Below are 26369 nucleotides of genomic sequence, written 5' to 3' on the forward strand. Positions count from 1 at the left end.
AACTAGATTACCCTTGAGGTCCCTTCCAACATAACCCATTTTATGATGATTCCAGGAGGATCTTACCAGATGTTTGCACCTAAGTTTGTGGAAAAAATATTTCTGTGAAGGTATGTTCTCTACACTGCCTCAGAAATGCTCTGGTGTTCGCTGCTGTAACAGCCATGTAATTTTATGTATTTAGTATTTTAGCTATCTTAATTAGTTTAATATTTGAAATAAAGTATAGGAAAAAAAAAAGGCTGAGGAAAGAAAAGTAATCAGTAAATTAAACCAAATGCGGCAAATGCATAGAAATAATAGAGGAATGGGGAAAATTTTTTACATTGCCTTCAATTTAAAAGAGAAATGCAAAGCAAAGCTACTGACTAGTTTTTCAGTATGTTTCCTATGAGAGCTGACTAATATGTTTACAATTAAACAGAAATCAAATAGTGTTCTAGCTGCATTTAATTCAACAGTATATCAAACTACTGAGAGAAGAGAGATCCAAATGTTCTTGAAAAACACTTTCTTTTTCAGTTTCATTGTCACCTCAAACCTTCTTGAACACACATACAAAAAAGAAGACTTTGTTATTTAAGTGTGTATATATACAGATATATGCTGATTATACAACCCTTTGGATTAAGTGAATGCAGAAATAACTTTCTCATCTGATTTAAAATAAAAAGATAAATGCAAAGCCAGTCTACAATTATAAAAGGAAGTTCCCATAACCATGCTCTGGTTCCTCTGTTTAGGGCTTTTGACCCAATACTTTCCTTTACCTTGGGAGTTGAAGCCAAGCTAGCAGTTCTTAAAAACAAGCAACATATCTAGTGATGGACAATGATCTTAGGAAATTTCAGTACTCTTAGAAGTAAATGGATTTCCCCAACATTGCATTAATTGTGTAACAGCCTTATGGCAAGTAGACCTGAAATGTTGTTCTACTGCTTATGGGTGTGCTCTGCCACTATCTAAAATCTTCATGATATTCAAACAAACCCCACTTTTATTCACTGTTAATTTCTAAGTGATTAAGGTAGCTGGCTATATATGTATTAGTCATCCATAAAGCTTGATGGAGCATTACTGGAAACTGACAACTTCACTCCAAATCAGACTTTCAGGAAGCTTTTTATCATTGTGGAAGCATTACACTTTTTACCATGTTTCATGACTACTTTAGGTCTACTTACATCTCAACAAGATCTAGCATAAAAAAAAATGAGCAGGAAAAATCCTCAGAGCCAAAGTTTAGCTGCACGTAGAAGAACTTAACACTAACTCTTACTTTTTTTTTATAGAAGTCCTGTTTATGCCTTTCTCTGTGTTCTCTAATATCCACAACCTAGAACAACATCACAAAAAATTATTTTTGAATGTAAAATGCAGATCTTCCCTATAAAGGTGGTCATTGAGACATTTGTCTTCTCTGACTGGGCCACTTCAGCAGCATATTATTTTAAAAATCTACTTTTTAATCTTTTTTGAAGTAGGGGTGCAATTAGTTTAAAACTGAAGAATTTTCATAAAAACAACAAAGCTTTTCCCCACTCAACATGATTTCTTGTAATCATTAATTTTGTATTATAACAAACAAGAAAAAAAAGATTTAAAGCTTTTTTACACCATTCAAGTTATTTCCTGTTCAGTTGTTTCTTATGTCATGCACAGCAATTGATCGTTGCTATATTTTTGAGTGTGGAAAATCAGAAAGAATTTTTTGCAAGGAAATGCTAGAAAATTAGGGATGTGACCTTAATCTATCATTCCAACTACAGCTTGATGCAAATAACTATATTTAAAAGACGCTGGATCATTCAATTCCACTACAAGTCACCAATGTATCAGTGTATTTTGCCTTAAAATACTTCTTCATATTACTCTTTCCCCCTCCAATGTACTTGGTATATTTTTGCATTATTCTGTTTTTGCTTTTTAACATTTGCTACAGATTTGTATTGTTATGAAGAAGAGCGAAGCTGGAACGAATCAAAAAACAAATAGCAAATGTTCCTTTGTTTTTCAGTTACCTCCACCTATTTAAGGTGTTACAGGCAAGCTCAGTTGTAACCATGTTTGTAGCCATGTCTGATCATGGTCTGCACTAGCAATCAAGTACATCACCGTTTCTTTAGAGTTTCTCAGTTATTACAAACAGCAGATTTCATCATAAAATCTCTAAAAGCACAGATGCTCTTGGGGCAAGGGTGATGGGGATGTGGGATGAGAATGGGAAACAGGAGAAACACAATTACAAGGATTGCACTTCTTGTTGTCTTATTCTCAGTAATTCCTCCTTCCACTGCCACACCCCATACACACCAGGCACTTCTCCCTCCTTCTCTATCAGCCATCCAAATGGTCTCGTTCCTCCTCCTGCTTCCTTTTGCTGCCTTTACTCCCCTATCTTTCTCCCTAGCATCCTTTTCAGAACTCAGTTGCTTTTCTCAGGGTTCCTTCATTAGATGTCAAAATTTGTAAGTATTTTCCTTGCTGCTCAACTTGCATACAACTCCTCTCCTCAATTTTTTCTTGTATTGCTGTTTCCATCACCTTGTACTCATTATATTCACAAATATAACCATGATGATACACCAAAGAATCTACATACATTGAAAAGAATTTCTCATGATGCTTTAGCATGACAACCAATCATTATTGCTCATCTTCAGGACTTCTTTTAAGTGTTCTTCTTTGGTAACCTTCCATTGTTAAACACTTTTGACTGTTCTTTAGCGATACTTTTTTTTTTAAAGGATTTCTCTCTCACTCATCATGTGCTTGATTATTAATCAGGATACCATTTTCTCCAAGTAAAACCAGAACATTTTCCAATAAACAATTCCTTTTGCACAGTATCATTATAAATTCCCATTGTTGTACACCAAAAGACTGTTGGAGAATTTTGCTCAGACATGGCTTGAAGGAAAGAGGCCATGAAAATATTCAGCTGATGGAAAATTAAAAGGCAGCTGTAAGCAGCAATTCTCAAGCCTGTTTCCCAGGCATGTTTCTGTAAACAGCAAGAGTTCTCAAGCCTGTCTTTAATAACAAGTAAATACCTTGTCCTTGGATAAAGTATGGGAAAGCAAAGTGACAAACATGGAGGCCTTGAGAATCTTTCATATCAGGGTGAGAATACAAATCTTGGTTTCAATAACAAACCACAGGTATTGAAAACAAAAGGAGGGGTTGGTCTTTAATCTGTGACCTCTGACGAGCTCGGATTTTGCAATATGTAGGAGCTTAATTAACACTGTTACAAAAAATATGCCTGGTGAATCAATAAATCGGAGTTCGATGCTGATCAATTAGGATGGGTCAACTCCCTTCACTTCAATAAAAGACTTCCAAGTCTGCCCCTGAACCTCAACCACAATGTCTCTGGGATTGTATGTATGTATGTCTATATGTATTTCACAGTATCACAGAATAGTTTGGGTAAGAGGGGACCTTTAAAGATTATCTAATGCAATCCCCCGAAACAGGGGCATCTTTTTCACTAGATCAGGTCGCTCAAAAATGCTCCCCTTTAAGCCTGTATTTCTTAAGAGACAAGGACATATCTCTGCTCTTATGCAGACAGAGATACATGCACACATCCCTTCTGCTGCCTTCCACTGACATTCACATCACTTCCTCTCTTCCAAGATGCCAATCTCAAGCATCAGCTTTGGCTTGTCCTTTCAGTTATCTTTGTATAGGTCTCTACATTATCCCTCCCTTTGCCATTTTCTGCCTATTTAATATCCTTTCTTCTAATACATCCTTTGGTATTGTCCAGTTTTGCTTTTAAGTGCACCATTAGCATTACAGAAGAAATTAAAATTACTAGGCACCCTTACTGGTTCATTCAACATGAATAAACATTTCCATCTGCCACAGAGCACATCATTTAAATCTTTCTCAAAACAAAACACCCTCTGAAATCAATAGGAACATTGAGCCAAAATGAAACAAGTGGTTTTTAATAAGTAATGCATATTATTGCTTATACATAACAGAGAGAATACTCATCACCACTATAGCTTGAACTTGGAGTAGGCACAGAGAAAACATGTCACAAATTATTACGGCACAGAGACATACCAGCCCCCCATCTTTTTATTTGGCTAAGTTTCCTCAAATATCCCAGCTAAATACATCTAATCACCCAAAGCAGTAAGAAGATTATCCTGATTTCTCTTTTCAAAGCCAAATTCTAGCACAAACACTATGATATCTAGGCCCTCCTTGATGTTAGATACCAATAAACCTTAAATATAGCCTTACAAAGCAGATATATTCAAGCAGACCAGACAAGCATTTGTCAGACTCCTTCTGATGGTATCCAAGGGAAGATTGGCACTGCCACTGCAGACTGACATTTCCAGCCAATGTTTGAACTGCCATGAATGATCAGATTTCATTTTTTTATTTAAGCACGAATGAAACAGAAATGGGAATTTCAGCAAGCTGCAGGTTGAACAAATTGATCCAGTACGATTTACTTTTCACTTCTGCTCAAGAGAGGAAGTTTAAGAAATTTACACTACATGAGTCAAAGAAATTGATAGTTTCGTACTAGCACTATATCACTGCCACAAGTTCAAGCTAAACCAATCACTTTTTAACTAGAAAGAGGCCTGAGACATGATGTTCTGATCTCAATCTGAACTTCACAAAGTTCATGGCTGTAAAGTTACAATTTGGCATTTGGCTTAGGATCTTCTCCACTTTTAACACTGAATTTTTTTTTTTTTTTTTAAAGTAACAGCAGACTCTCCTCTATCAAGTTTATTAGAAATCAATGAATAAGCTCGATCCAATCTCATTTCAACATTGTAAGAAGTCTAAATAGGTGTCTTTTAGCACTGCAGTTATAATAAACCCCTCTAAGGCTCTCCAGGAGCCTAGTATGGATGTGAATTCCAATATGAACAGGATTTGAGGACATCCCTGGACAGATTTGCCTAATAATTACCGGCTCAACTGCAAACTTGAGGCAGGGAAGGATTTCTGGATCAACAGCGCCCTCTAATGGATCAGTGCTGTATTGTGATGGTTTTCTTCAGTACTGCAGTAAAAATCGTTTTCCAACTTGAAATTAAAACACCAGAGGTAGTCAAAAAATTGCAGACTTTGAAAGCCCAAAAACAGAATGTATTTCTTTTGATTCACAAGCATCCAGAAACTGCATGAAGAAAGGATACTGTTCAAATGCAGAATCTGCAAAGAAATATCTTAGGATCATTTTAATTTTCTGAGGGTTAGATAAGTCGGCTTTGGGAAGAAGATAGTTTTGCACTATTATTTACAATATTCATACACACAGGAGGAGTTAACAGGCTGGCAGCACTTCTAACCATTCTGTTTCAGGGCTTGATTTTGGTTTGCCTTCTGCTGCACTGCAATCAGTGATCTTTGCAGAGCATCCATGTATTAGAAGGGAATATATAACTAGGAAAAGGGATGTATAAGGATGTGCTTTCATGATCAGATGAAGTAATTCTGAAATGCATGATGTTGAAAGGGCAGAGCAGATACAACCTGCCACACAACAGCACAAGCAATAGAACCAACACACATGCACACACACACACACAAAAATATTTTAAAAATCTGTAGAAAGACTTGGGGGAGAGGAGCAGTCTTAGGATATCTGAATCATACAATGTGCACTCTGAAAATGCAGAAAAGAGCAATCAAGAAGCCTTCAGGAGTAAATGGCTCTGTTTTGTATCAATATATAGTCAGAAAAACTGACTCAGCACAGTAGGCAGAGTTGGGAATGCCCCATGTAAACAGAGGAAGTTCAAAGCACAACTGGAGGCAAGAGAAATGCTCCCAACAGTTACATTCAAGCAGAGTAAGGACAAAGGGAAAAAGCAAAAATTTGATGCCTGGTACTGCAGGCATAACTCAAGAGGGACATAACTAATTTCAAATGACCTATCACTCTGGAGGAGAAACTCCTTCACAAGTCTGGGTATCTTTACTCCTCAATCAAAAAAGCTCAGAACATTTACAGGGACCACTCAAAAATATTCAGGGACATAAGATTCAAAAAGCATAAGTCCTGAAAAGAAAAGTGCCTTGTTAACAATGAACATCTACAAAAAGATTTTCATGGATGAGAATGCTTTCCATGGACCCTCACAGATAAAATACCTGGAAGTGCCATGACAGAGGAGTAACACTGAGCACTCTCATGGTGTGAGTCCCACAGGCAACAACTATGAAGTCAGTCAACTTCATTCGAAGTGCAAGAGCACTTCAGTAAATATAGGATCTCAGAAAGGAGGGGTAGTATTTGCATCTTGGTTTTGCTCCTCCTTAAACATGAGCTGTGAACTTAAATAAACTGACAGGTCACCTATTCATTACAATAATCAGGCCTAAAGATTTCAGTCTACATAAAGAGTACTGTGTTCAGCTATGAATACCAATTTTTCTCCCTGATGATCATTCAGCAAAACACATGCTGTGGGTTTAAATTCAAAAGACACGCAGCAAATACACTTTTGGTATCGCATTACATATCTAAATAATTTATGGAGGTTTTATATAGTTACAGAACAGCAGAAATTCATAAACTGTATCATGTTTGCGGTGGGTTGATGCCCATCAAAGTTTCTCTATCACTCCCCCTCTCCCTCAACTGGACGGGAGAGAGAAAATGTAAGAGAAGTATTGAGGGACAATGTAAGGACAAGGTGAGATCACTCACCAATTACTGTCACTGGCAAAGCAGATTCAATTTGGGCAAATTAGTTTAATTTTTATTTTCTATTATCCATCCAACCAGAGCAGGATAGTGAGAAATAAAATGAAATCTTAAAATACCTTTACCTCACCCCTCCCTTCTTAATGGTCTTAACTTTGCTCCTGATTTTCGCTACCTCCTCCCCACTCAGCACCTTAGGGGGATGGGGAATGGGGGGTTGTAGCCAGTTCATCACACTTTGTCTCTGCTGCTCTTCCCTCCTCAGGTTTGCCATGCAAACCCAATTAAACATTCTTGATTTGTTGGCAGTTGACTGACCTCAAAGAATGTACCTAACAACTAAAACTTCCTTGAAGTACAGGAAGTAGAAAGAAAAACAGGTCTTCCTCAGTCTCTAATTTCCTCCCATAGCCTGGGAAAGAATGATAAGATTTTGTATCAAACATTAAGTGGACCCTCAAGCACACCTAAATAACTTCACAGAGAGAGTAACAGGAGAGGAAGTGAGATCAACTCCAAGAGAGACAATTGAGACAGGGATTTGCCTATAGACAACTTTGAAAAAACAAGGCAAGAATGTAAAAATACCTCCCCCAGTGCCATCCCAGGTTCCAGCTACTTGAGGGTAGTGAATTGCCTCACAAAAAAAACAGCACCTGCCATTTAACGTCAATAGATCTTTCTTCCACTAGTTCACACAATTATTCATTGAACCCAACTATTCTCATTTATTCCCTGCCTACGGCACCCTAGAGAATTCCACTTTATATTATCATATAGTCATGCCCAAAACAAAACTAAAAGCCCTAGATTTTGGAAGTTGAAAAGACAGGCCTACTTCACATTTTTAATACTGAATTTGTTTAAAGTATTGCAGTGCACAACAGAATCTGGCCAGTCTCTATTCTTGGAAACAAAAAGAACATCATTTCTGAACATTTCCCTGAAGTATCAGTTAAATACCACGAGGTATTCAGTGTTTTATAGTACACTTTCCAGGGCAGTGTATTATAAAACACTGAAACCACTGCACAAAATAAGCCTTGTGATTGAGTGCTTATGGCCCACATTTTGAGAGTGAATTAATCCCAGCCCTGACACTAACATGTTTTGACACTCAGAGCTTTTCACTTTACCTCACTATATATTCTTTTTCTTTTCTATTGTACAACAGACATAATGATTCTTTGCCTGCTTTGTGAAGCCTTCTGAGAATTTCAGCAATAAAGCACTACATATAAGGAGATATGCATTTATATTGAAATGCACCTATTCACAAAGAGCCATCAATTTCCAACTCACTAGTTAAAACCATTTTTATAAGCTTTCATTCACAAAAAAGCACATGAAAAATTTACCTGCTCATTTTTGCAGATCCATACAGTACTCCCCTGAAGTAGAATAAAGATTTTGGTTTTGTATCCTTTCAGCTCAAGATATCCACTTTTCTCAGGGGTGACAGAAGTTCGAGACTGAGAGTTATTATCAGACATCAATTTCAAGGCATCGAGCATCGTATTAACCCAGTCATTTCTTTCTTCTAAACAAGAAAAAAAAGTCAGTCAAAGACAGTTAGTTAAGCAGTAGTTTCATTCTTCTCTGCACCCTGGTTTTCCCAACATTGTTGCTATGTTGGTTGATGGTACAGCCATGCCAAATAAGAGAGAACGCCCACGTTGACAAGGAGGTGTAAATAAAAATAATGAGAATCTGTATCAGTGGAGGTGTTAGAAGGACAGACATCCAATTAACTCCCAACAACCAATCCAAACAAACCAATGATCGAGATTGCTAAAATCATGACTGCTAGTTCTGAGATACTTTATTCCAGACAGCTTGAAGACTGAGGTGACAGACAGGTGGCATGATCTGGCACCTTCTGGAAGCCAGATCAATGGGAAAGAATTACAGCATTACAAGTTGTGTAAGCAGAAACCAGAGCCTAAATATGATCTGTCACTGAAGAGACAAATCATCACCACTGCTATTCCATGCTTGACCATGCTTTCAAGAAAAACTGCTTGGTGACTTACAATCTATTCCATTAAGGTGTGGTGTTTAAGCTTGACATTGTCAAGGGTACTGAGTAATTAAGAAAATGTGTGTTTGAGCATCTTTGCATGCATTATTAATGTAACATCTTACAAATACATGAACACAAGGAGGTGAAGTAATAAAGTTTCTCTCAGTCTCATTCACTGTGTTCAGACATTTGACTGGACTAAGATCAATATACTTTAATGCTGAGTAGTCCAAATGAATTAGGTTTGCCTTATGCAATTGGAATATCATGAATATTTCAACTGTTTGCTCTGAAAGAGCCAGATCACAAAATATATTGGGGGCAGGGGAGATGTAGAGGGGGGAAGGGAGGGATTGGAAGTTCTATTCACAGTATGTATGAAGATGGCAAAATTAGCTTGGAAGACTGTAGGGAGCACCACTGAAATAATAACCTGCTTACTTCATAAATGGTATATGTGCAACATACAGCAACAAATACACAAATTTAGGTGTCATAAAATACTGTGTAGAAAAGGAAGACAGCAGCCTGACAAATTAGCTAGCACAGGGAATGTGATCCAAGTGTTCCTGTAAAAAATTTGGTTTAAAATACATACATGCTGTCTTGAAATACTCCAGTAATATTTTCAAAGTACTTTAGTATAGCTAAGGGCATCAAATCACTCTAGAAGTGTCTTTTTTTAATGGTATTTCACTGTGGTGAAACAAAATCTCACTGCATCTGAGCAAGTTATACTCTAATTCACTGCTATCCCTTTTGCCCCCAAAAGCCCCTAAACTTTCCAAACCATTACATATACTGCTTTTTCCTCTAGATATTTAAAGCCATCCAAAAGTAATGCATTTCTGATATCAAAATACATGTAAAGGTCTCAAATTCAAAATCTTTGAAAGAAGTTAAGTACCCTTTGAATAGTCCCAGAGCAATGCCTAAACACAAATCCACAGAAGTAATAGCATCAAGTAACAGTTTTGTTTTTAGCGCATAACAAAAATCAAGGAGGGTTATTTATATATTTTACTGGGAATACATCATCCAGTTCTGGACCACATTCCTTACACAATACGCATTTCTAACCTTAAGTGAACAGCTTTACAGACAGCTTTACAGACATCTTACTATGTCCAAAGATGGTTATACACTGTATGAAAATGGAATTCCATGTATAACAAGTGGTCGCTCTGAATATATTTTACAAGTCAGCATAAGTTTTTAACACTTCTATAGTATCCAAGGCAAAGTCCTAGAAAAAAAATTGCAGACCCCCAAAACATATTGCACCAAGATGGCTATATTATAATTTATGAAAAAAAAATTAAAATAAATATAGAAGAGAAATGCAAAAATAATAAAGAAATATATATTTTTAAACTCAGCTAAGAGCATAAAAATGACTAAAATTATTTGAACCAAACCTGCTAAGAAGGATTTGTTCATTGATGCTGCACGCCGGTTACAGCCTGCAGCAAATGTTTACTACCAACTATAACCCATAAAAATGGGATTTGATAATGGAAATGCTGAGAGGCCCCAGAGCTATAATGGCTCTGGCATGTACTGCTGTAAATACATATTGCACAACTCCTTTTTTCTAGGCATTCCCTTTTATTTGACTGGTTCCATAAATAAATCATACATGCACTGATATTGATTCCACATATTACAGCTGTAGGTTGATAAAGCATTCAATTAGAAGGCATACTAACCTCCTTGCTACAATTTACATTTGTAATCTCTATCAATACCTGGCTGAAAATACTGTTTAAGACAGAAAACTTTGGATTTCCTTCGATCACAGCAACACATCCCAGGCATCATTCATTGTCTCTTTGTCAATTTCTTATCAAGTGGTAACTCAGAGATGTCTGAGAGTGCACAGGCTGTAAGAGCTGCTAGTGAGACTTGAGAAATGTTCAGACAAATTAATCTTTGGGAAGGATGGGGGAGGAGTCAGGAAAACAGTCTTCTCATTTTGATATTTGAAAAAGCCATTGCCCAGCAATTTTCACTGTTCTAACAAAGTTCAGAGTTATCTCCAGTTTCACTCCATGAGCTTAAACCAACTCTGGAAATATTTCTCATAGTAAAACAAGCTACATTTCACAAACAGAATTTATCAACAGTGATTACATGGCTTTTCGGCAATTTCTACAAACACATTTTCTACTTACCTTCCTTATCCACACGGAAAACAAAAGTCCTATGGGATGTGACAACTTCAAACTTATTCTCCCCATGAGCTCTTACTGTTGCTATTGCAGAGAGCAGTATTATTCCTTTTGAGAACACTTCCTGTAATAAAAAGGCAGTCAAAATATTTCATTCTCAGAGAATTTTAAATTCCTCTAACACTACTTGTCATGATGTTTAGGGAGTTCACTACACTTAATATAACAGAGTAAGTGAACACCTTCACTACTTACCTATCACCAACTTCACTGTTCTGGATCTATGCACATCTACTACCTTCTAAAATAGAATAAAATCCCATGATGAGATAGATTGTGCATATCTAAGATTCAGCTTCATAAATTATCTCATTACATTAATATTGCAAAACATAACACTTTAATTTAAAATTTTATGCCAAAGTAAATTACACTTACTATCTCAAAGAAAAATGATTTGAAAACATATAATTATTATACTTGTATGATAGAATCAGACATGGGAAAAATATTATACTTCCTCCAGGCAGATAATTCCAAACAGTCTTGCTGCTCCCCCCCACACCTTGCCACTTCAGTGGGTAGCCAACAAGAAACATAAATTCACTGATTTTATCCCTAAATTTGAACACAAACAAGGGCACCACGCTGGAAAAATACACTGTCCTGTCAGCGCTAACAAGAATGCTCTAGCTTGGGTCAGGTATATGCTTTCTGCTATATGTGTGGGCTGGTTTTGGCTGGGATACAGCTAATTCCCTTCAGAGTAGCTAGCATGGAGCTGTGCTTGACGATAGAAATAGGGTTCACAACAACACGGGGATGTTTCAGCTGTTGCTGGGCAGTGCTGAGACAGAATCAAAGCCTTTTCTGCTCCTCGGCCCACCCCAGCCCTGAGGAGGCTGGAGGAGCACAAGAAGATGGGAGGTGATACGGCCTGGACAGCTGAGCCCAGCAGACCTGAGGGACATCCACAGCACATGGCAGCACGTTCAGGACACAAAGCTGGGGGATGTTCACAGTGATGGAGTTTGTCTTCTCAAGTAACCATTAAGCAGAACAGAGTCCTGCTGTCCTGGGGATGGCCAAACACCTTCCTGCCCATGGAAGTGGTGGATGAACTCCTTGGTTTGCTTGTGCACAGCTTTTGCTTTACCTCCTAAAGTGTGTGTATCTCAACCCACAAGTTCTCATGTTTATTCCTCTGATTATCTCCCCATCCTAGCTGTGAGAAGAGTGAGTGTGGGGCATGATTGTTGGCTGAGGTTAAACCATAATAATTTGGGGTCAGCACAAATTTTCCCAGTCTTTTTAGATTACCAACTAGGTATTTGGACAACTGAATGGAACACAAATGCAAGATGGGAGAAAGGGACTGCTACAAGTACTTCCTTCAATTAGCTCACCTTTTAAACTAATTACCCTAAGGGTTTGGGGTGGGGGTTGACAGGAAGGAAAGCTGAAGCAGACGTGCTCTTCAGAAATACATCTGCATTATTTCTGGATTCCAGAGTTAATGCTGCTCTTGTCTCCACTACACTTTCATAAATTCATTTTCTGACCAAGACAAGTCAGATATCCTGATAAAATTTATGTTTCAGATGCAGTAATAGTCAGAGTCAGCTTCCCATAAAGAAATTGCTCTGTAATAACTTCCCTCCCAAAGTATTATAACAGACTTCATACAAGCACTCGAGGAACATTGTAAATGTGAAGCAGAAAGGATACACTGGATCATTTTTTGTTTACTGAGTTTAATATACTAATGTTGTTTCACTTTGTGATACTAATATATGTCAGCAAAGGTAGTTTAGTGATAAATAAATAGAAATATTGGAACATTGCAGAAGCAAGTATGTTACTACAGTTACACACAAGGAATACTCAGAATGACAATAGATAGAATTGCATAGCTATTTTCATTATGGCTATATTTGTTAAAAGAGTGATTTTAATATATTTTAATGAGGTTGGATATTAAGTTAACTACTGATCCTTCCATGGTAAAACAAAATTTTTACATCTACTGTTTCTGTAGGAGTTCAGTTATAAATATGTTATGGTGTTTGCAGGCATCTACTGGCTGTATTCGGTACTACTACGAGAGAATAACAGACTGCTGGAAGTTACAACTATTTTATTTCATTTGCTAAAAAAAAGTCAATTTCCTTTTAAACTGAGCATAGTTTTGCTTTGCTATTTAAACAATCATCCATTATCCTTTTGAAAGCTTTGTTCTCCAAGGCATACATATTTTCAAATACAGTTTAAACCATAATAATTTATCAATCTATTTTTCTTGTGCAGCAGCTTTTCTTTCATGTGCAAAAATAATGCCTGTTAAAAAGCTCTTGTAGATCAAGATACAATAACTCTCTTTGAAATACTCCAGACTAGAAATTAGGTGAATTATTTAAGAATATAGAAAACAAACCAAAACAAACACAGCCAAGAACTTCACAGCTATTTATTCTGTTACTGAGTGGTGTAAACTAGCTTTAAAGCTGCTAAGAGTTCTCTAACAAAAAAATTTCCAGCAGGGAAAAGCAAAATGTTTGGGTTTTTTGTATCACCTGTTTGGCAGAAAATTTAATTTTCAAATAAAGCCTCACCATATCACTCCTTGATGGTCGTGATTCAGAGATGAGCTAACGGATCATGGAAAATACCATTTTTGACTACTTTGGTTTTACTTCTACAACAGAAGCATTTCAAGAATGACAGTGATTCATCTGTTTTGCAGTGAATTTTGCTCTTTGTAATGTTCACTTGTACTGTGACACAACAAAATGTTGAAGTTCTCCACTTGAAGTGTGAAATCTTTTTCCTAAATCACTAATATAATTGTCAGGGATGGTAAGCTGTTTTAAATAAAAACTTTCAACGTAACCAGAAGTTTCTGCCTTACTATAAAGTGTGTGGTAAAACACCAGATTTCTGCCTAAAGTAGGAAGAAATTTGAAGCAAAACTTGTGCATATAGGGTAGCTGAAAAAACAACTCAAATTCTACCTTCCCCTCCTCAGTTAACCACACTCTTTTGAGACAAAGCCACATGGGATGTTGCTCTGATTGCATCAGCTTTCTCAGGACCAGGAACACAGAAGAAATGAGAGCAACACAGACTCAACCCAAAACTTTCCCTAGGTCAGATGCTGTTTGTTAAAAGCTGAATCATTTTTTTCATGTATGCAGATACAAAGTATACAAAGTAAAAAAGAGATCTCTATCAAGCAGAAGTTGATAGACAATTAAAACAAGGTCAGAAAAATATGTATAAAATTGGTGTTTAAATCATTCAAAGAAGTATTCATATGGGCATTTTCAGGAATAATATTCTCTGTGTCTTCCCCCTATAGTCTCTGGTTATTTCACTCTTCATTAGCCATGTAGTACACTTCCCCTTCTTGAGAACCTCACTCCAGCTCCTAATTTGAATGACAAATAGCGCTATTTAATATCAGTAGTGCTTCTGGGTAAAATAAACAGTTCCATTCCACTGAGCCTAACCTTCTCTGCTTGTAATAAGAAGAAAAATATCAAGTATGGATTGGTTTCCTTCTGAGAACTACTTTTAATTGATACATGAAACCAAAAGTATAATTTCTTTATAACATGAATTTCTTCTATACACATGAAAACGAAAGTATAATTTCTTGTCTGTGTAGCAACGTCCTAAGACAAACACAGACTAGAATAGACAGAACTTGCCATTAAGTTCTAAAATTAAAACAACAACTTCCCCACTTAAATATATAAATGGCCAGCTATGTAGTAGGAAGGGAGACATGCAAGACCTTGCAAGGGGCTCAAGCTGCACACAGGTCTTGATGGGTCTGCAAATAATTGTTTATAATGTCAAGGTAACAACACACAAGCAACAGCAGCAAAATGCTGATATCCATCTTACATGAAATATGAACACCCTAGGTGTGGAGACAGTGATCCAGCAGAGACCACCACACCAAAAACTCATTTTCTTGAGTGACACCACTGCTCGTTCAGCACAATCCCATTGGGCGCTAAGAAATACTGGTACCCAACTATGTTTTCCTCCTACCTGCAAACTATTTTGAGTTTCACCAAATCCTCAGTTCCCAGAATTTTGCTTCAGGCTTTGCAGTTCTCAGATATAACATTTCTTCACGTATGTGACTCACCAAGTTAGCAAGTCAGACACCCAAATGTGGTCAAACTATACACAGAGACCAAGCAGCCTCTCCTTCAATACCCAGAGTGAGGCTTGGACTCAGATTCCAGAAAAAGTGAGACAAAGAGGCTTCCACACAAGTGTTTGCCAAGCTGCTGATAGCCTAACCTACCACACAGACCTTTTAAACAGAGGGTGCAGAGTTGGTGGCTTCCTATGCATCATGTGACACACTAAACATTCGATTCAGCAGAAGGGAATACTTCAGGAATCTCTTATGACAAACAGACATATAACAAATGCCATTCTAGCATAACTGACCTCCAAGTAACCCTTTCAGTGACTTTCAAAAGGAAGAAAAAAAATAAAAATAAATTCCCAGAGCAGATAAAAGACTAAGTTCTTTATTAGCATTTCTTTCCCTAATTATGCTACAGACAGCATTAGGCAAATCCCATTTCTCTATTTTTTTCAAGTCTTTCTTCACGATCAACCCTGCTTTTCTGCTCCTCTGAAGTTGTGGGATCAATACTGCAAAGGGGTACCATTTTTTGTCACTGGAATGTAAACATTATTCTCCTTATTCTATTGTTCCCTTCACCTACAAAATCAAGTCTTCTATTGTAAGTGAAGCAAAGTAAGCAAGTAAAAACAGATTGTTTCAAATTTGCAATCAGTAAGCAAAAAGACTGATGTAAGTATTTTTGAGCTTTTTCTTAGTTCCCCAGCCCCTCAGAAAATAAACAGTCTCATCCTACTTCAGTTCTCACATCCTCACCCCATCTTAAGGCATCTATAGATCTCTTACCACCAATCACCAATCACCACTGTTTCAGAACTTTTACCTGAAACTGTATTTTCTTCCTAATCTAATATGCATCTTCAACAGGAAATGGCCTTTAAACAAAGTAACACACATGCACAGGGAAGGGAACCGCAACTTCCCTTAACATGCATATTGTAAAATCATCTATCACTTTTAAGTCTAAGAAGGTCTTCACTACTTCCAAGAGGAAATATTAATTATTAAATCACAGAGCAAAAGAAAAAGGATTTTGTAGCGCTCTGAAGGGTAATCCCATGGAATTCTAAGAGAATTACAAGGAATACACTCTGCTGAAAACTATAATTTACAAATGCATTTTTGTAGCACATATAAGACGCGAACTACTTTAATCAAAGCAGCTCACGTGTCTGCAAACGTTCCAGCAGGATTCAATCCTCAGTACAGAAACAAAACCAGCCATATACATTGTAGAACTGGTTTTGAACATTCCCATTCAAACCTAACCTAGTTCCATGACATGCAATTATGCACAGAAGACAAATAGAAAAAAGACATTTTTAATCAAAGAGTCAACAAGTGTATAGGTTTGGGTTGGTTTTGTTTAAATGGTCTTCCATGCTACTTTTAATGGTGCTCTCACAATCTCCAGCATGCTAGGCTCCCATGACAAGACACTCTTCAAAAACCATCAAATAACATCTCTCTTGAAAGTGTTTAGCATGATCCTGTTCTGTTCCAAAAACAGCAGCAGTGTCAGTCTCTCACTAAAGTAAAAACAAATCTGATGATATCTACCTGGAAAGGTGAGTAATACAAGCCCTTCTAGAAAACACAAGGATGAACAATACATGAAGACATGGACACCTTAAAATACTTAATTACATCTCACCCTAGTATTTTAGAATTGAAAATTAACCTAGAATGGCTATTCATTTCTAATTCCTCAGATTCTAATTACAGTACTTGGTGTATTACACAGACGCATTTTGTTCCAAACATGACCAAAAGGTATCTCTTACCTTTTCATTGTTGTAATAAGAAATGCTCTCTCCATCAAATTTAACCCAGCGCTTCTGAAACACACGTTTGCTGCAAATCAAAAATTAACACAATTAATATACAGCTAACACTGGTTTTAAGAATGTCTCAATCACAATTATAGAGAGGTCATATTTCTGTTCAAATGAATATTCGGAACATAGAGCATAACTTTAGTCACCACAAGCTCTATTAAGACACTTTCCAAAAATGAAAGCTGAGAACCTCAAATTACCATCTCACTGTTGTGCTTATGACATCTGTTTGCTGGTATGGTACCTCCAGCCATTCCACGTCAACACAGCTCCCCAGGACTCTGTTTTCTGGCCAATGAATGGATAGCAGCACACCACATCTCCCAACAAGTACAACATGAAATTTAATTTTCAATGTGTTATCAACTGGACATCATTAATGGGAAACTTTCAGTATGCCATTAACTCATACTCTATAGAGACCTCCTAAAAATATATTTTTACATTAACCTGAAGTAGTCCATTACACTCACTAAAAATGTTGACAGCTTGTAAGTTATCATCTAAAAACCTCTCCATTCTAAAATCTATTAAACAAGTTAATTAGGCAAGAACAAGACCCCACTAATGTATTTTCCCAACATTATTTCCTTTTCTTTTAAATGAGTGCTCTGCTTTAGGATTAGTAGACTGTGATAGCTTATCAAAACTTTAATCAAATAGCAGCTCTGGCTTAATTAACTTGCATTATATGACTACAATAAATCATCATTTTTCATAACCTGGAAAGGCCAATGTACCATCTATTTTGCATTAAAATGTCAATAAACTTCAAGATTATACAGGCACGAGTGAACCTAAGTACCACATGCAATGTGAGCAAACTGAAAGACTGCAGAATTTATAGAGAATTAACTAAAAAAAGAGAGCCCATACTTTAATTGCATGATTTCTATCAATTTAAGAAAACAGTATATATTCTTTTTCCCAAGGAATCACAAACTTCTGGGTGTAAATTGGAGCTTTACAAAAAGAATGAGAATAAAATAAGACAGCGCTTCAATAGTTTGAAAAAAAATTCTTTTAGAATTCAGCTGAGTTTTTTTAATTCTTCGGATACTTGAAAAATGGTATTGTAAGTAAAAGAAACAAAAGTGTATCATTCACTGAACCACCCCTGAGACAAAGTCCTTGAAATGTAGCTGTGGACTGTCACTGCATCAAGGCTAATGACCATGCAACTCTTCTACTCAGTACTAATCACTACTAATTTTGTGGTTAACTCATTATCTTTTCCAAATAATAAATTTTTCCCATGGCACTTTCTTGAAGTTTTCATAACTTGTTCCCAACTCTATCCCTTCAAATGGAGCAAGACAAGCCAGCTGGAATCAAGAATTATACTTTTCATCATTCCACTAGCTAACTGCCAAAAGTGTTTAAAAAATCCTGTAAATAAAATACAACAAGAGTTACAGCTAACTGCAGCTTTCCAAGAGTTCAATATCCCAATAATTCTGAAAAAAAAAAAAAATGTGGAAACACTCTGTGGGTAATTATTCTTTGAGTCTTTAGTAAAGGTGAACAATGGCAATCCATAAATGTGGACAAAACTTTCAAAACAATTTAAAAAGGAAAAAAAATAGTTTTGAGCACACTGAAATTCTGTGATGGTAAAAAAGTTTTATTAAACCTTTTATTCCATCTTAGTAATCACTGTCAACAATGTAGCAAGTGCATCAACACAAAAAAAATAAAAAACTATATAATATCAAATCAATTCCCTAGAAAGGAACACAAAAAAAATGGAAATTGCTATACAACAGAGCTTCTTCCTGCGAGTTCAAATAATGTTTTATTCCAAAGCAATAACATAATAACATAAATTTCTCACTTAAAAAAAATTATATATTATATATACTGAATTATATTGCTGATGATTATTATGGCAAAAAACAATCAAAGGAAAGGCCAAAAACTTTAATACCTTTCAGCACAGCTCAGTATACTGTCCTAATAACAAGGAATGCAGATTTATTAAGGCTTGAATAGAAGTGCAGTAGGTGTATTTTAGCACTAACAAGTACAACAGGTTTAATTTCTAGATGCTAAGTCCTAGTGAAGATCAGAAACAGACTTAAAAATAAAATTGTGCCACTTTCGATTATAAAAAAGGATTCACAGAATTCATAAGAACATAGGTTATAAGAAAAATAGAAACTGAAAACCACAATTTAAAAGGAGGAAGTCAGAACAACTTATGAGAGTTAGCAAGTATTTATGATGGAAAATCTGCTAACAAAGCATTCTTTAGTGAAAAACAGTCTAATGATAGCTGGAGTTTAAAATCAGCTTCAATAAAACAAAGAACTTATAACAGAAATCAAATATAAGATATGTTGTTGTTGTTATTGTTGTTGTCATCTAACTCCCAAATGTGACAGAGAGAATTTATTTTCTATTGTGGTCCCTTCTCTTCATTACTTGTAATCTTGAGAATTGAGCTCAAATTTCTACCATCAAATTTTAGGCACAAAAATTAAATTAAATAGAAGGAATTCAGCCCAGTTGAATTCTAAACTCAAAGCTCAAATAACACAGACAGAAAGCAACAGAGCTTCCAGTCACACTAATTATTAAATTATAATCCACAGCTAAATTAGTAAAGTAGTATTTCAGAATCAGAGTTTTCTTTCACTTACTTTGTGGACCACAAAAGATCAGCAAAAATTTAGTAACTGGAAATACTGGCACAACTTCATTCTGTATTTTTCCACTATAGCTCATGAGTAGAGATCAACAATTTTAAGAAAAATATCTTCCCTGAGTACATCTCGTAAAAAAACTTTAGAATAGGTAACTTCACTAAAAACTTTTAAATTCACAAAAGCTTCGTGCTCTTTCAATGAAAACAATTCCCTTTCCCCTTCCACTACAAACATTAAGCAGTGACTAAATACAAACTTAATATCTCTCATGCAAGCATACACTGTCACAGTTACACAATAACTACTGCAAATACCGTACCCTTGAGGGGATAATTTATCCAGCCATCCTGCTTTAACCTTCTTTACTGATGGTCCATAAAAGCAAGCATACGGTGTTATTGATTCATTTCCAATCAAAGTCTGATCTCCACCAAATTGCCAAAAATTCATTTGCTCACTGGCCAAGCGATCAGAATCTCCACTTTGTATCTTACTGCAAGATGCTGAGTGTGTTTTGGTTTTATTTTTCCTTTTTTTTAAAGACAAAGTATGTTGTTCCACAGTAGAATATACAGATTCACTTTCAGATTCTTCTGGTGTTAATGATGGGTCTTCCTGAGACAAGGATTCATTTTTTGCAATTTCTTTTGTCCTCTCCTTCTGATTACTCAAGTAACTGGAAAGAAAAAGTGACTTTTAAAATGTGTTACTACAATGCACAAGTATATAAAATCAGTAATTAGAACAAATACTGGTAAAGTATATTATGTTTATAACTTGTATAATCACAGTGAACCACAGACCTGCTAAACACAACGTATCTTATAACTATGACCACTCTGAATCCTACTTTCTCCATTCGACAGGCATAGTGTCAAGATAACACTCCTTTGGGAAGCCTGAACAGAAATTTAAAAGTAAATTCTCCTTCCTCAGAAAACTAGCTTTGCTCTTCTGAATACTTTTGACAACTTTCAGTATCACCTCTCTCTTCCCTCTCCCAGCTCAACAGGAGCCTGGTGCAGACTGGATAACTGAGAAGCACATTAGCTCCCACTGCACCAAGCCACTGGCCACCATCTCAGGACAGGAGCGGTGAATGTGTTTCAGTTTTGTGCTTGTTTGGATGAGTTGGTTTTTCTCTAATGACAAAGTAAATTATGCGAGCAGTCAGACACAACTAGCTATGAGACATACAAAAATGCAACTTGGTCTTCCTTATTCTGACTCGGGAAAACAGGGACGCTCTCCAAATTAACAAGAGATTCTGAAACCTAGTTTAAATAGTCTCAGAAAAGCCACAGTGCCCAGATTTGCCTTATATACGATGGGGTAAAGCCTCAAACCGAAGAAAAAAATATATAGTCATGGTTGTGCCCACAAGATCAACTTGTGACATCAGTAAATAGCATTTTCTTCTTTACACTTTGAGTTTCTCAGTAATTCTTATTTAATACCATAGATTCTTAGAAGAATATTCTTCATTCATTCCTAGATCCAATTTATTTTCACAAGCCAGGAAATCATTTCCATGAAGTTCCTAGAAAAGAAATATATTGCAACAAACATTTGTAACTGAAAAAGTGATATTTAAATTACTGTAGATACAAATCACACAAACAGCCTAGCTAGCAGCACTGTTCTTTCCCCCATTTTCAAACAGGCACTTGAAAGCTGATTTTTGTATTCTAAGAAATGTTATTTCCAACATTTAAGCATGGCCCAAAAAACCTGATACAAACAAATCAGATAAAGAGATTCAGTGTATAGAAATACCACTGCTCTGATTTTTCTCAAGGCACCACTGACATCCTGGTTTTGGCAGGGATAGAGTTTATTTTCTCACAGTACATAGCTACGTTTTGCATTTGAGAATGAGAATAATGTTGATAACACACTGATGTTGCTGGGTACAGCTTACTCTAAGTCAAGGACTTCAGTTTCCCATGCTCTGCCACTGAGCACAGGAACAGGAAGCCAGGAGGGTGCATGGCCAGGCCAGCTGAGCCAAACTGGCCAAAGGGACGTTCCACAGCACGCAGCCTCATGCTCTCTTCTTTCCACTAGAGTTACTATCAGCATTAGTATTATAATTACATTTTGCTTTGTAGTAATTATTAAGCTGGCCTTATTCCACCATCTAAGAGGTCACTTGCTTTCCAGGTCTCCACACTGCAGTGGGAGCAAGCAAGCAGCTGTGTTCTAATTCTAGCTGGGGTTAAACCACAACAACTGAATATTTTTTAAGCTCAAGAGTCACAAGTTACATGCAGCTTAAGTACCATTTATAATTTGCCACTGCTAGCCTATCTTTCATAACAATATTTCTTCTTGGGAATAAATGAACAGCCTTCACAGAACATTTAATGGCAAAATCAAAATCCTAAAGCAAAACTGAACCAAGACACACTGAATATATGTCATTAGGGTTTTTTTGGGTTATTTCTTGCCAAGAACTTCTTCCTAAAAGGCTCATCTATTAACTTTTGCTTAGAAATCTTTATCACACTGCTTTGTAAACTGCTTGCAGTGTACAAAATGTCAAGGTTAACACTGCTCGTGAACATTACATTTCACACTTCCTAAACTTAATCTGACAATCATATTGCACTACTAGGCTTTTCAGTATGTCTTTCTTCCTTAAAAAAAAACCCTAAATTGAACATCTTCATGCTTTCTGGAAGAAGTGTTTTAATCAACTCATTTAAGCTTTTATGTGTATGTAATGAAGCTGAACAATGGCAGAAACAAAGTGGATAGGCTTTCACAACATTGCCATTTGTTTTCTGAGTAGCAGAAAGTAATCTTGCACTTGAGGACTGCACCTTGGTAACATGGAAAGGCAAGACTAAAAAAAGACAGTTCAAAGCAGAGGAAGTGTGCAGCAAAAGTGCAGAAATCAGTCTGATGCTAGGATAAATCTAGGTGAATGTCTGTCTTCCTCTGCCAACCAGACCCGTTATAAAAAGAAAAACCCACTAAAACCTAACCACCCACACATCGCAGTACTGCGCTGTAGCTAAAGGGGCTAAAAAAAGAAAAAAAGAAAAACCAACAAAAAAACAACACAAACTCCCCAACACATCAATAAAAGCAACCAAACAAACCCTATAAAAAACTAAGCAAAAAGCATCAATGTACTTTGTAGACAAATTAAATAGAAAACTCAAAAGCAATTATCAACTGTTTATCAAGTATTTCCATTGCCTGGAATCTCCCAAAAGAAGGGGAAAGGGCCACACTTCTGCACAATAGTTAAGAGGCTAATATCATGGTGCATGAAACATCCTCAGAGTAAAAATAGTCAGTGTCCTTTATCTTCATTTGTTTATGAGGATACAACTGAAATCCATACCCACTGAAGCTAGATGATAATACCTCTTCCTGCCTGTCAAGAACCACTACAGTAACAGTTTGATGTCCTGCTTCTGCTCACTCCATAATCTTCAGTGCTTGAGCAAGTGAATTCAGAGAGTCAGATAATTTCCAAGCAATAACTAAGAAATGCATTTCTATTGTCAGTAGAATTTAAAATGTAAAAGTCCACAAATGAAGACAAGTTGTGAGTAAAGGAAGTTCTATTTGCTCACAAAAATCTATTTCAAACAAATGAAAACCCAAGCATTTGCATTGTCCTGTTTGCAGAAATATCCTACAAGATGCTCAGGCTCAATACAAGATAAAATTCCCACCTCCTTCAAGTGTCTGAGGTATTACACAAAGCATTTTCTCATGAAATGCAATGCAGCCAGCCTTCCACAGTATCCCAATACTCAGCTCACACAATTTACTGAGCTCAGATTGCATGTTTAATTTAGTCTGTCTACAGCAAGACATAAAGCCAGTATGTCACTCATGAGGCCTACTCTCATTAGAATTCAGTCTTCCTCTGGAGGAATCCTAATATACTTGACTCCTTTCGTCAGACATAACAACAAAATGTCGCTAAAACACTTGAATTTTTGTGTTGTTTTTAAATCAGCATTTTAAAAACCCCAGCTCCTTCTTCAGATTGCCTTTCAGAAGTTTCTCTTTACACTTATCTTTCTTCCTGACCCAAACCAAAGGGATATTTTCTTTATAACCTTCATTCCCCTGTTCTCTCATGCTCACTTCCAGTCAGGAGTGACTCATTACATATTTATACAGTCACTCCCTTCACAAAAGCCTACAGAAGCCTTTTCTTTACACCAATGAAAGAGAAGGAAGGGTGATGGCCACCTTACAAGGCCTTAGAACAAATTTCAGTCTTAAGTATAATAGCTGGACACCTTTTATTCATATGGACAAACTATGCTCTCATGACTTAACATGAAGCAGCAGCAACAAGCCCTAAAATCTCAGACACTTTACAGTGTTATCTAAATACTCTTAAGTGTTCCTAGGATATTTGCTTCTGCTGAAAAAAATCTGAAAGTGAAATGTATCTCAAGATGCTTGTTACATAGTTTTTCTTTATGACCTTTGCCACAATTAAGTGCTAATGGAACTAAAATCAGCTATGATGTTTCCAACAGGCATGTGATAAACATAATGTAAGAAACTGTTCACATACATGGAAGTGATATTAAAATCCAAATCTTCAGCTCAGGTAAAGGACGTCATAATACACTGCATTAATCATGATTCTAGAACCAGCAAAATAGCAATTTAGTTTCAAGCAGTTAACCCAGTTTAACAGCATGGTATTTTTGTACTTTGTGCCTTTGTAAGATAAGAAAGAGTGCCGACAAGCTTTCTGGATATGCTTTTTCATAAACGACCCTTTCAATGAAATGTACAGAAAAATGCTAATAAGTAACAAGAGACCTAGGAAACTGCTACAAAATCAGCTTAGACGATTGAAACAATTACAAAAGGTAAATTTTGAATTTTTAAAGACATTAGTACAGACAACAACTAGCACAGACAAGGCATTGCATTCAAGGAAACAAAATGAACGCTCAAAGGTCAGCTTTGCGTGCGCATAACAAGAACAACTAGGAAAGGCAAGGTATGATTTTATGTGTACTGTGTTAAAAGGTCAACAAGAACAAAAAAAACATAGTATACATCCAAAAAAAAAGTATGCATCAAAAAGAGATTACTTTTATTCCTATAAAAGTAACAGGAAATTCAAATTTTGTCTTCCTACTCTCATTGGAAGACAAAATTTGAACCGTTTACTTTTATTGATCAATTCTAAAGAAATTAGAATGGAAGAAAAATCCTAGACATCCATTTGAGTAGTTTTTATTTTAGTCAATAGTTTACAATAGTTTACAAATGAACCATTAGACTGAAGACCAGGGCAGGAGAATTTTCTGTTGTCTTTAATTCTGTGGCTTGAGACTGGCTGGAGAAAGTATAAGCAATCACAGAATCAACAATTTCTGGTCTGCCTCCTGCTGAGACAGAAGCAGGAGCTGGAAACTAATGGCATTGGGCAGATGCCTCAGTAAGCTAATTTACCTCCCATATCTCCCTGCACGTGATTCAGAAGTCTGTCCACATGTCATCTGTGTCATTCACACCAACTACCGACCCCAGCAAAAACATTCACTTCAGAGAATCTTAAAAGAAAAGTGACTTTCGGGGTATACAGCAAGTTTGGGAGATGCATGAAAAACGTCGCGCAAGAACCTACAAGTCCTGAGAATTTCATATACAGGAACTGAAACGGGGCATGGCCAAATGTGACCATCATATCACCTAACCTAATGTGCAAGCTGCTTTCACAGGATATGCAAAAGTCTGTGCAGAGACACCCAGTCCTGATCTGCAATTCTCAGATGAGAAGAAAAGCCACTTTTAGCATTCTTAGTAAATTCTAACGGTTTCAAATTTCAACAGCTTAACCTCAATTATGAACCAAGAAACAACCAAAACATACACTGCAGCTTCTTATTACTACTAAACATCCAAAGTGTTTCTTGGGATTAACAAAACTCATTACATTAGTCCTCATATATTTACATCATAAACCCTTTGCATATACCTAAAATGACAAAAATCAAGGACTAGCAACTAAAAGAGCACCAAAAAAAATTAAGCCAGTATGCAATACCCAGCATGAAGATTAAAGTGAAGACAGACTATATACATTCAGGCTTCTCAACTTACTTTAGCATCTTTAGCGTTGTCACAAATAAAGGTTTCCCCATATGGAGAGATAATGGGTGGCTTTTCTTCCATGGAAGTATCTTAAAGCAAATCAATAAATAATAAATAAATAGATACAGTCACACAGTGCTCTACTGTCAGTCACAAACGCTCTGCTAAAGTCATAATGAAATCAACAAGGGAAACGGATTGTGCAGCTTGCAATTTCTCTGTCCTTCCCAGAAAAAACTTTGAGGAACAAGTTTTCAATCAAGTATTTCTACATGAACTCCAGATACCTTCTTTTCAGCATAGATATTAACATTATTATGTAATTTGAATATAACTGGCATACAGGGATTTTCTTCTTTCCTATCCTGCATCAAGTTACAATAAAAAAACCTTCAATGGTCTACTCTAAGAAGCAATAGCTCCAAAGCTCTTTATTCTGACTTTTAAAAAATACCAAAAAATAAACCACCACACAACTCTTTTGTGCACCATCTTCATTTTGTCACCAAGTATTTTTTAAAATAAACACATAACTTCAAAAAAGACATTTTTTAAATATGGAAGAAGTTTCCAGCTGACTGCACAAGACTTCAAAACACTTGAGCAAACTATTTAATACAATAAATTTCCTGTTCTTTCCAGGAGCTACGAGCACTTATAAACAACTTAAGCAGCATTAGTCAGGAATACACTTCTTATATCTTTCAAGAAATTAACTCTGCTTAAAA

The 26369-nt window shown here is 36.3% G+C and overlaps 1 protein-coding gene across 1 annotated transcript in view; it reads right to left on the bottom strand.

Moving 5' to 3' along the window:
- The window catches only part of ARAP2 (ArfGAP with RhoGAP domain, ankyrin repeat and PH domain 2), a 124606-nt gene that overhangs the window by 84328 nt on the left and 13909 nt on the right, over window positions 1–26369 (bottom strand). Inside the window, exons 5-10 of the mRNA XM_074541838.1 lie at window positions 25651–25730; window positions 21006–21088; window positions 19868–20224; window positions 16847–16916; window positions 10895–11015; window positions 8056–8237 (exon numbers count right to left, since the gene is read on the bottom strand). Coding sequence (XP_074397939.1) covers window positions 8056–8237; window positions 10895–11015; window positions 16847–16916; window positions 19868–20224; window positions 21006–21088; window positions 25651–25730 — 893 coding nt within the window. The remainder of the gene's footprint in view (window positions 1–8055; window positions 8238–10894; window positions 11016–16846; window positions 16917–19867; window positions 20225–21005; window positions 21089–25650; window positions 25731–26369) is intronic.

This window comes from Zonotrichia albicollis, chromosome 5 (assembly GCF_047830755.1).
Source record: "Zonotrichia albicollis isolate bZonAlb1 chromosome 5, bZonAlb1.hap1, whole genome shotgun sequence".
In the NCBI taxonomy this organism is placed as follows: Eukaryota; Metazoa; Chordata; class Aves; order Passeriformes; family Passerellidae; genus Zonotrichia; species Zonotrichia albicollis.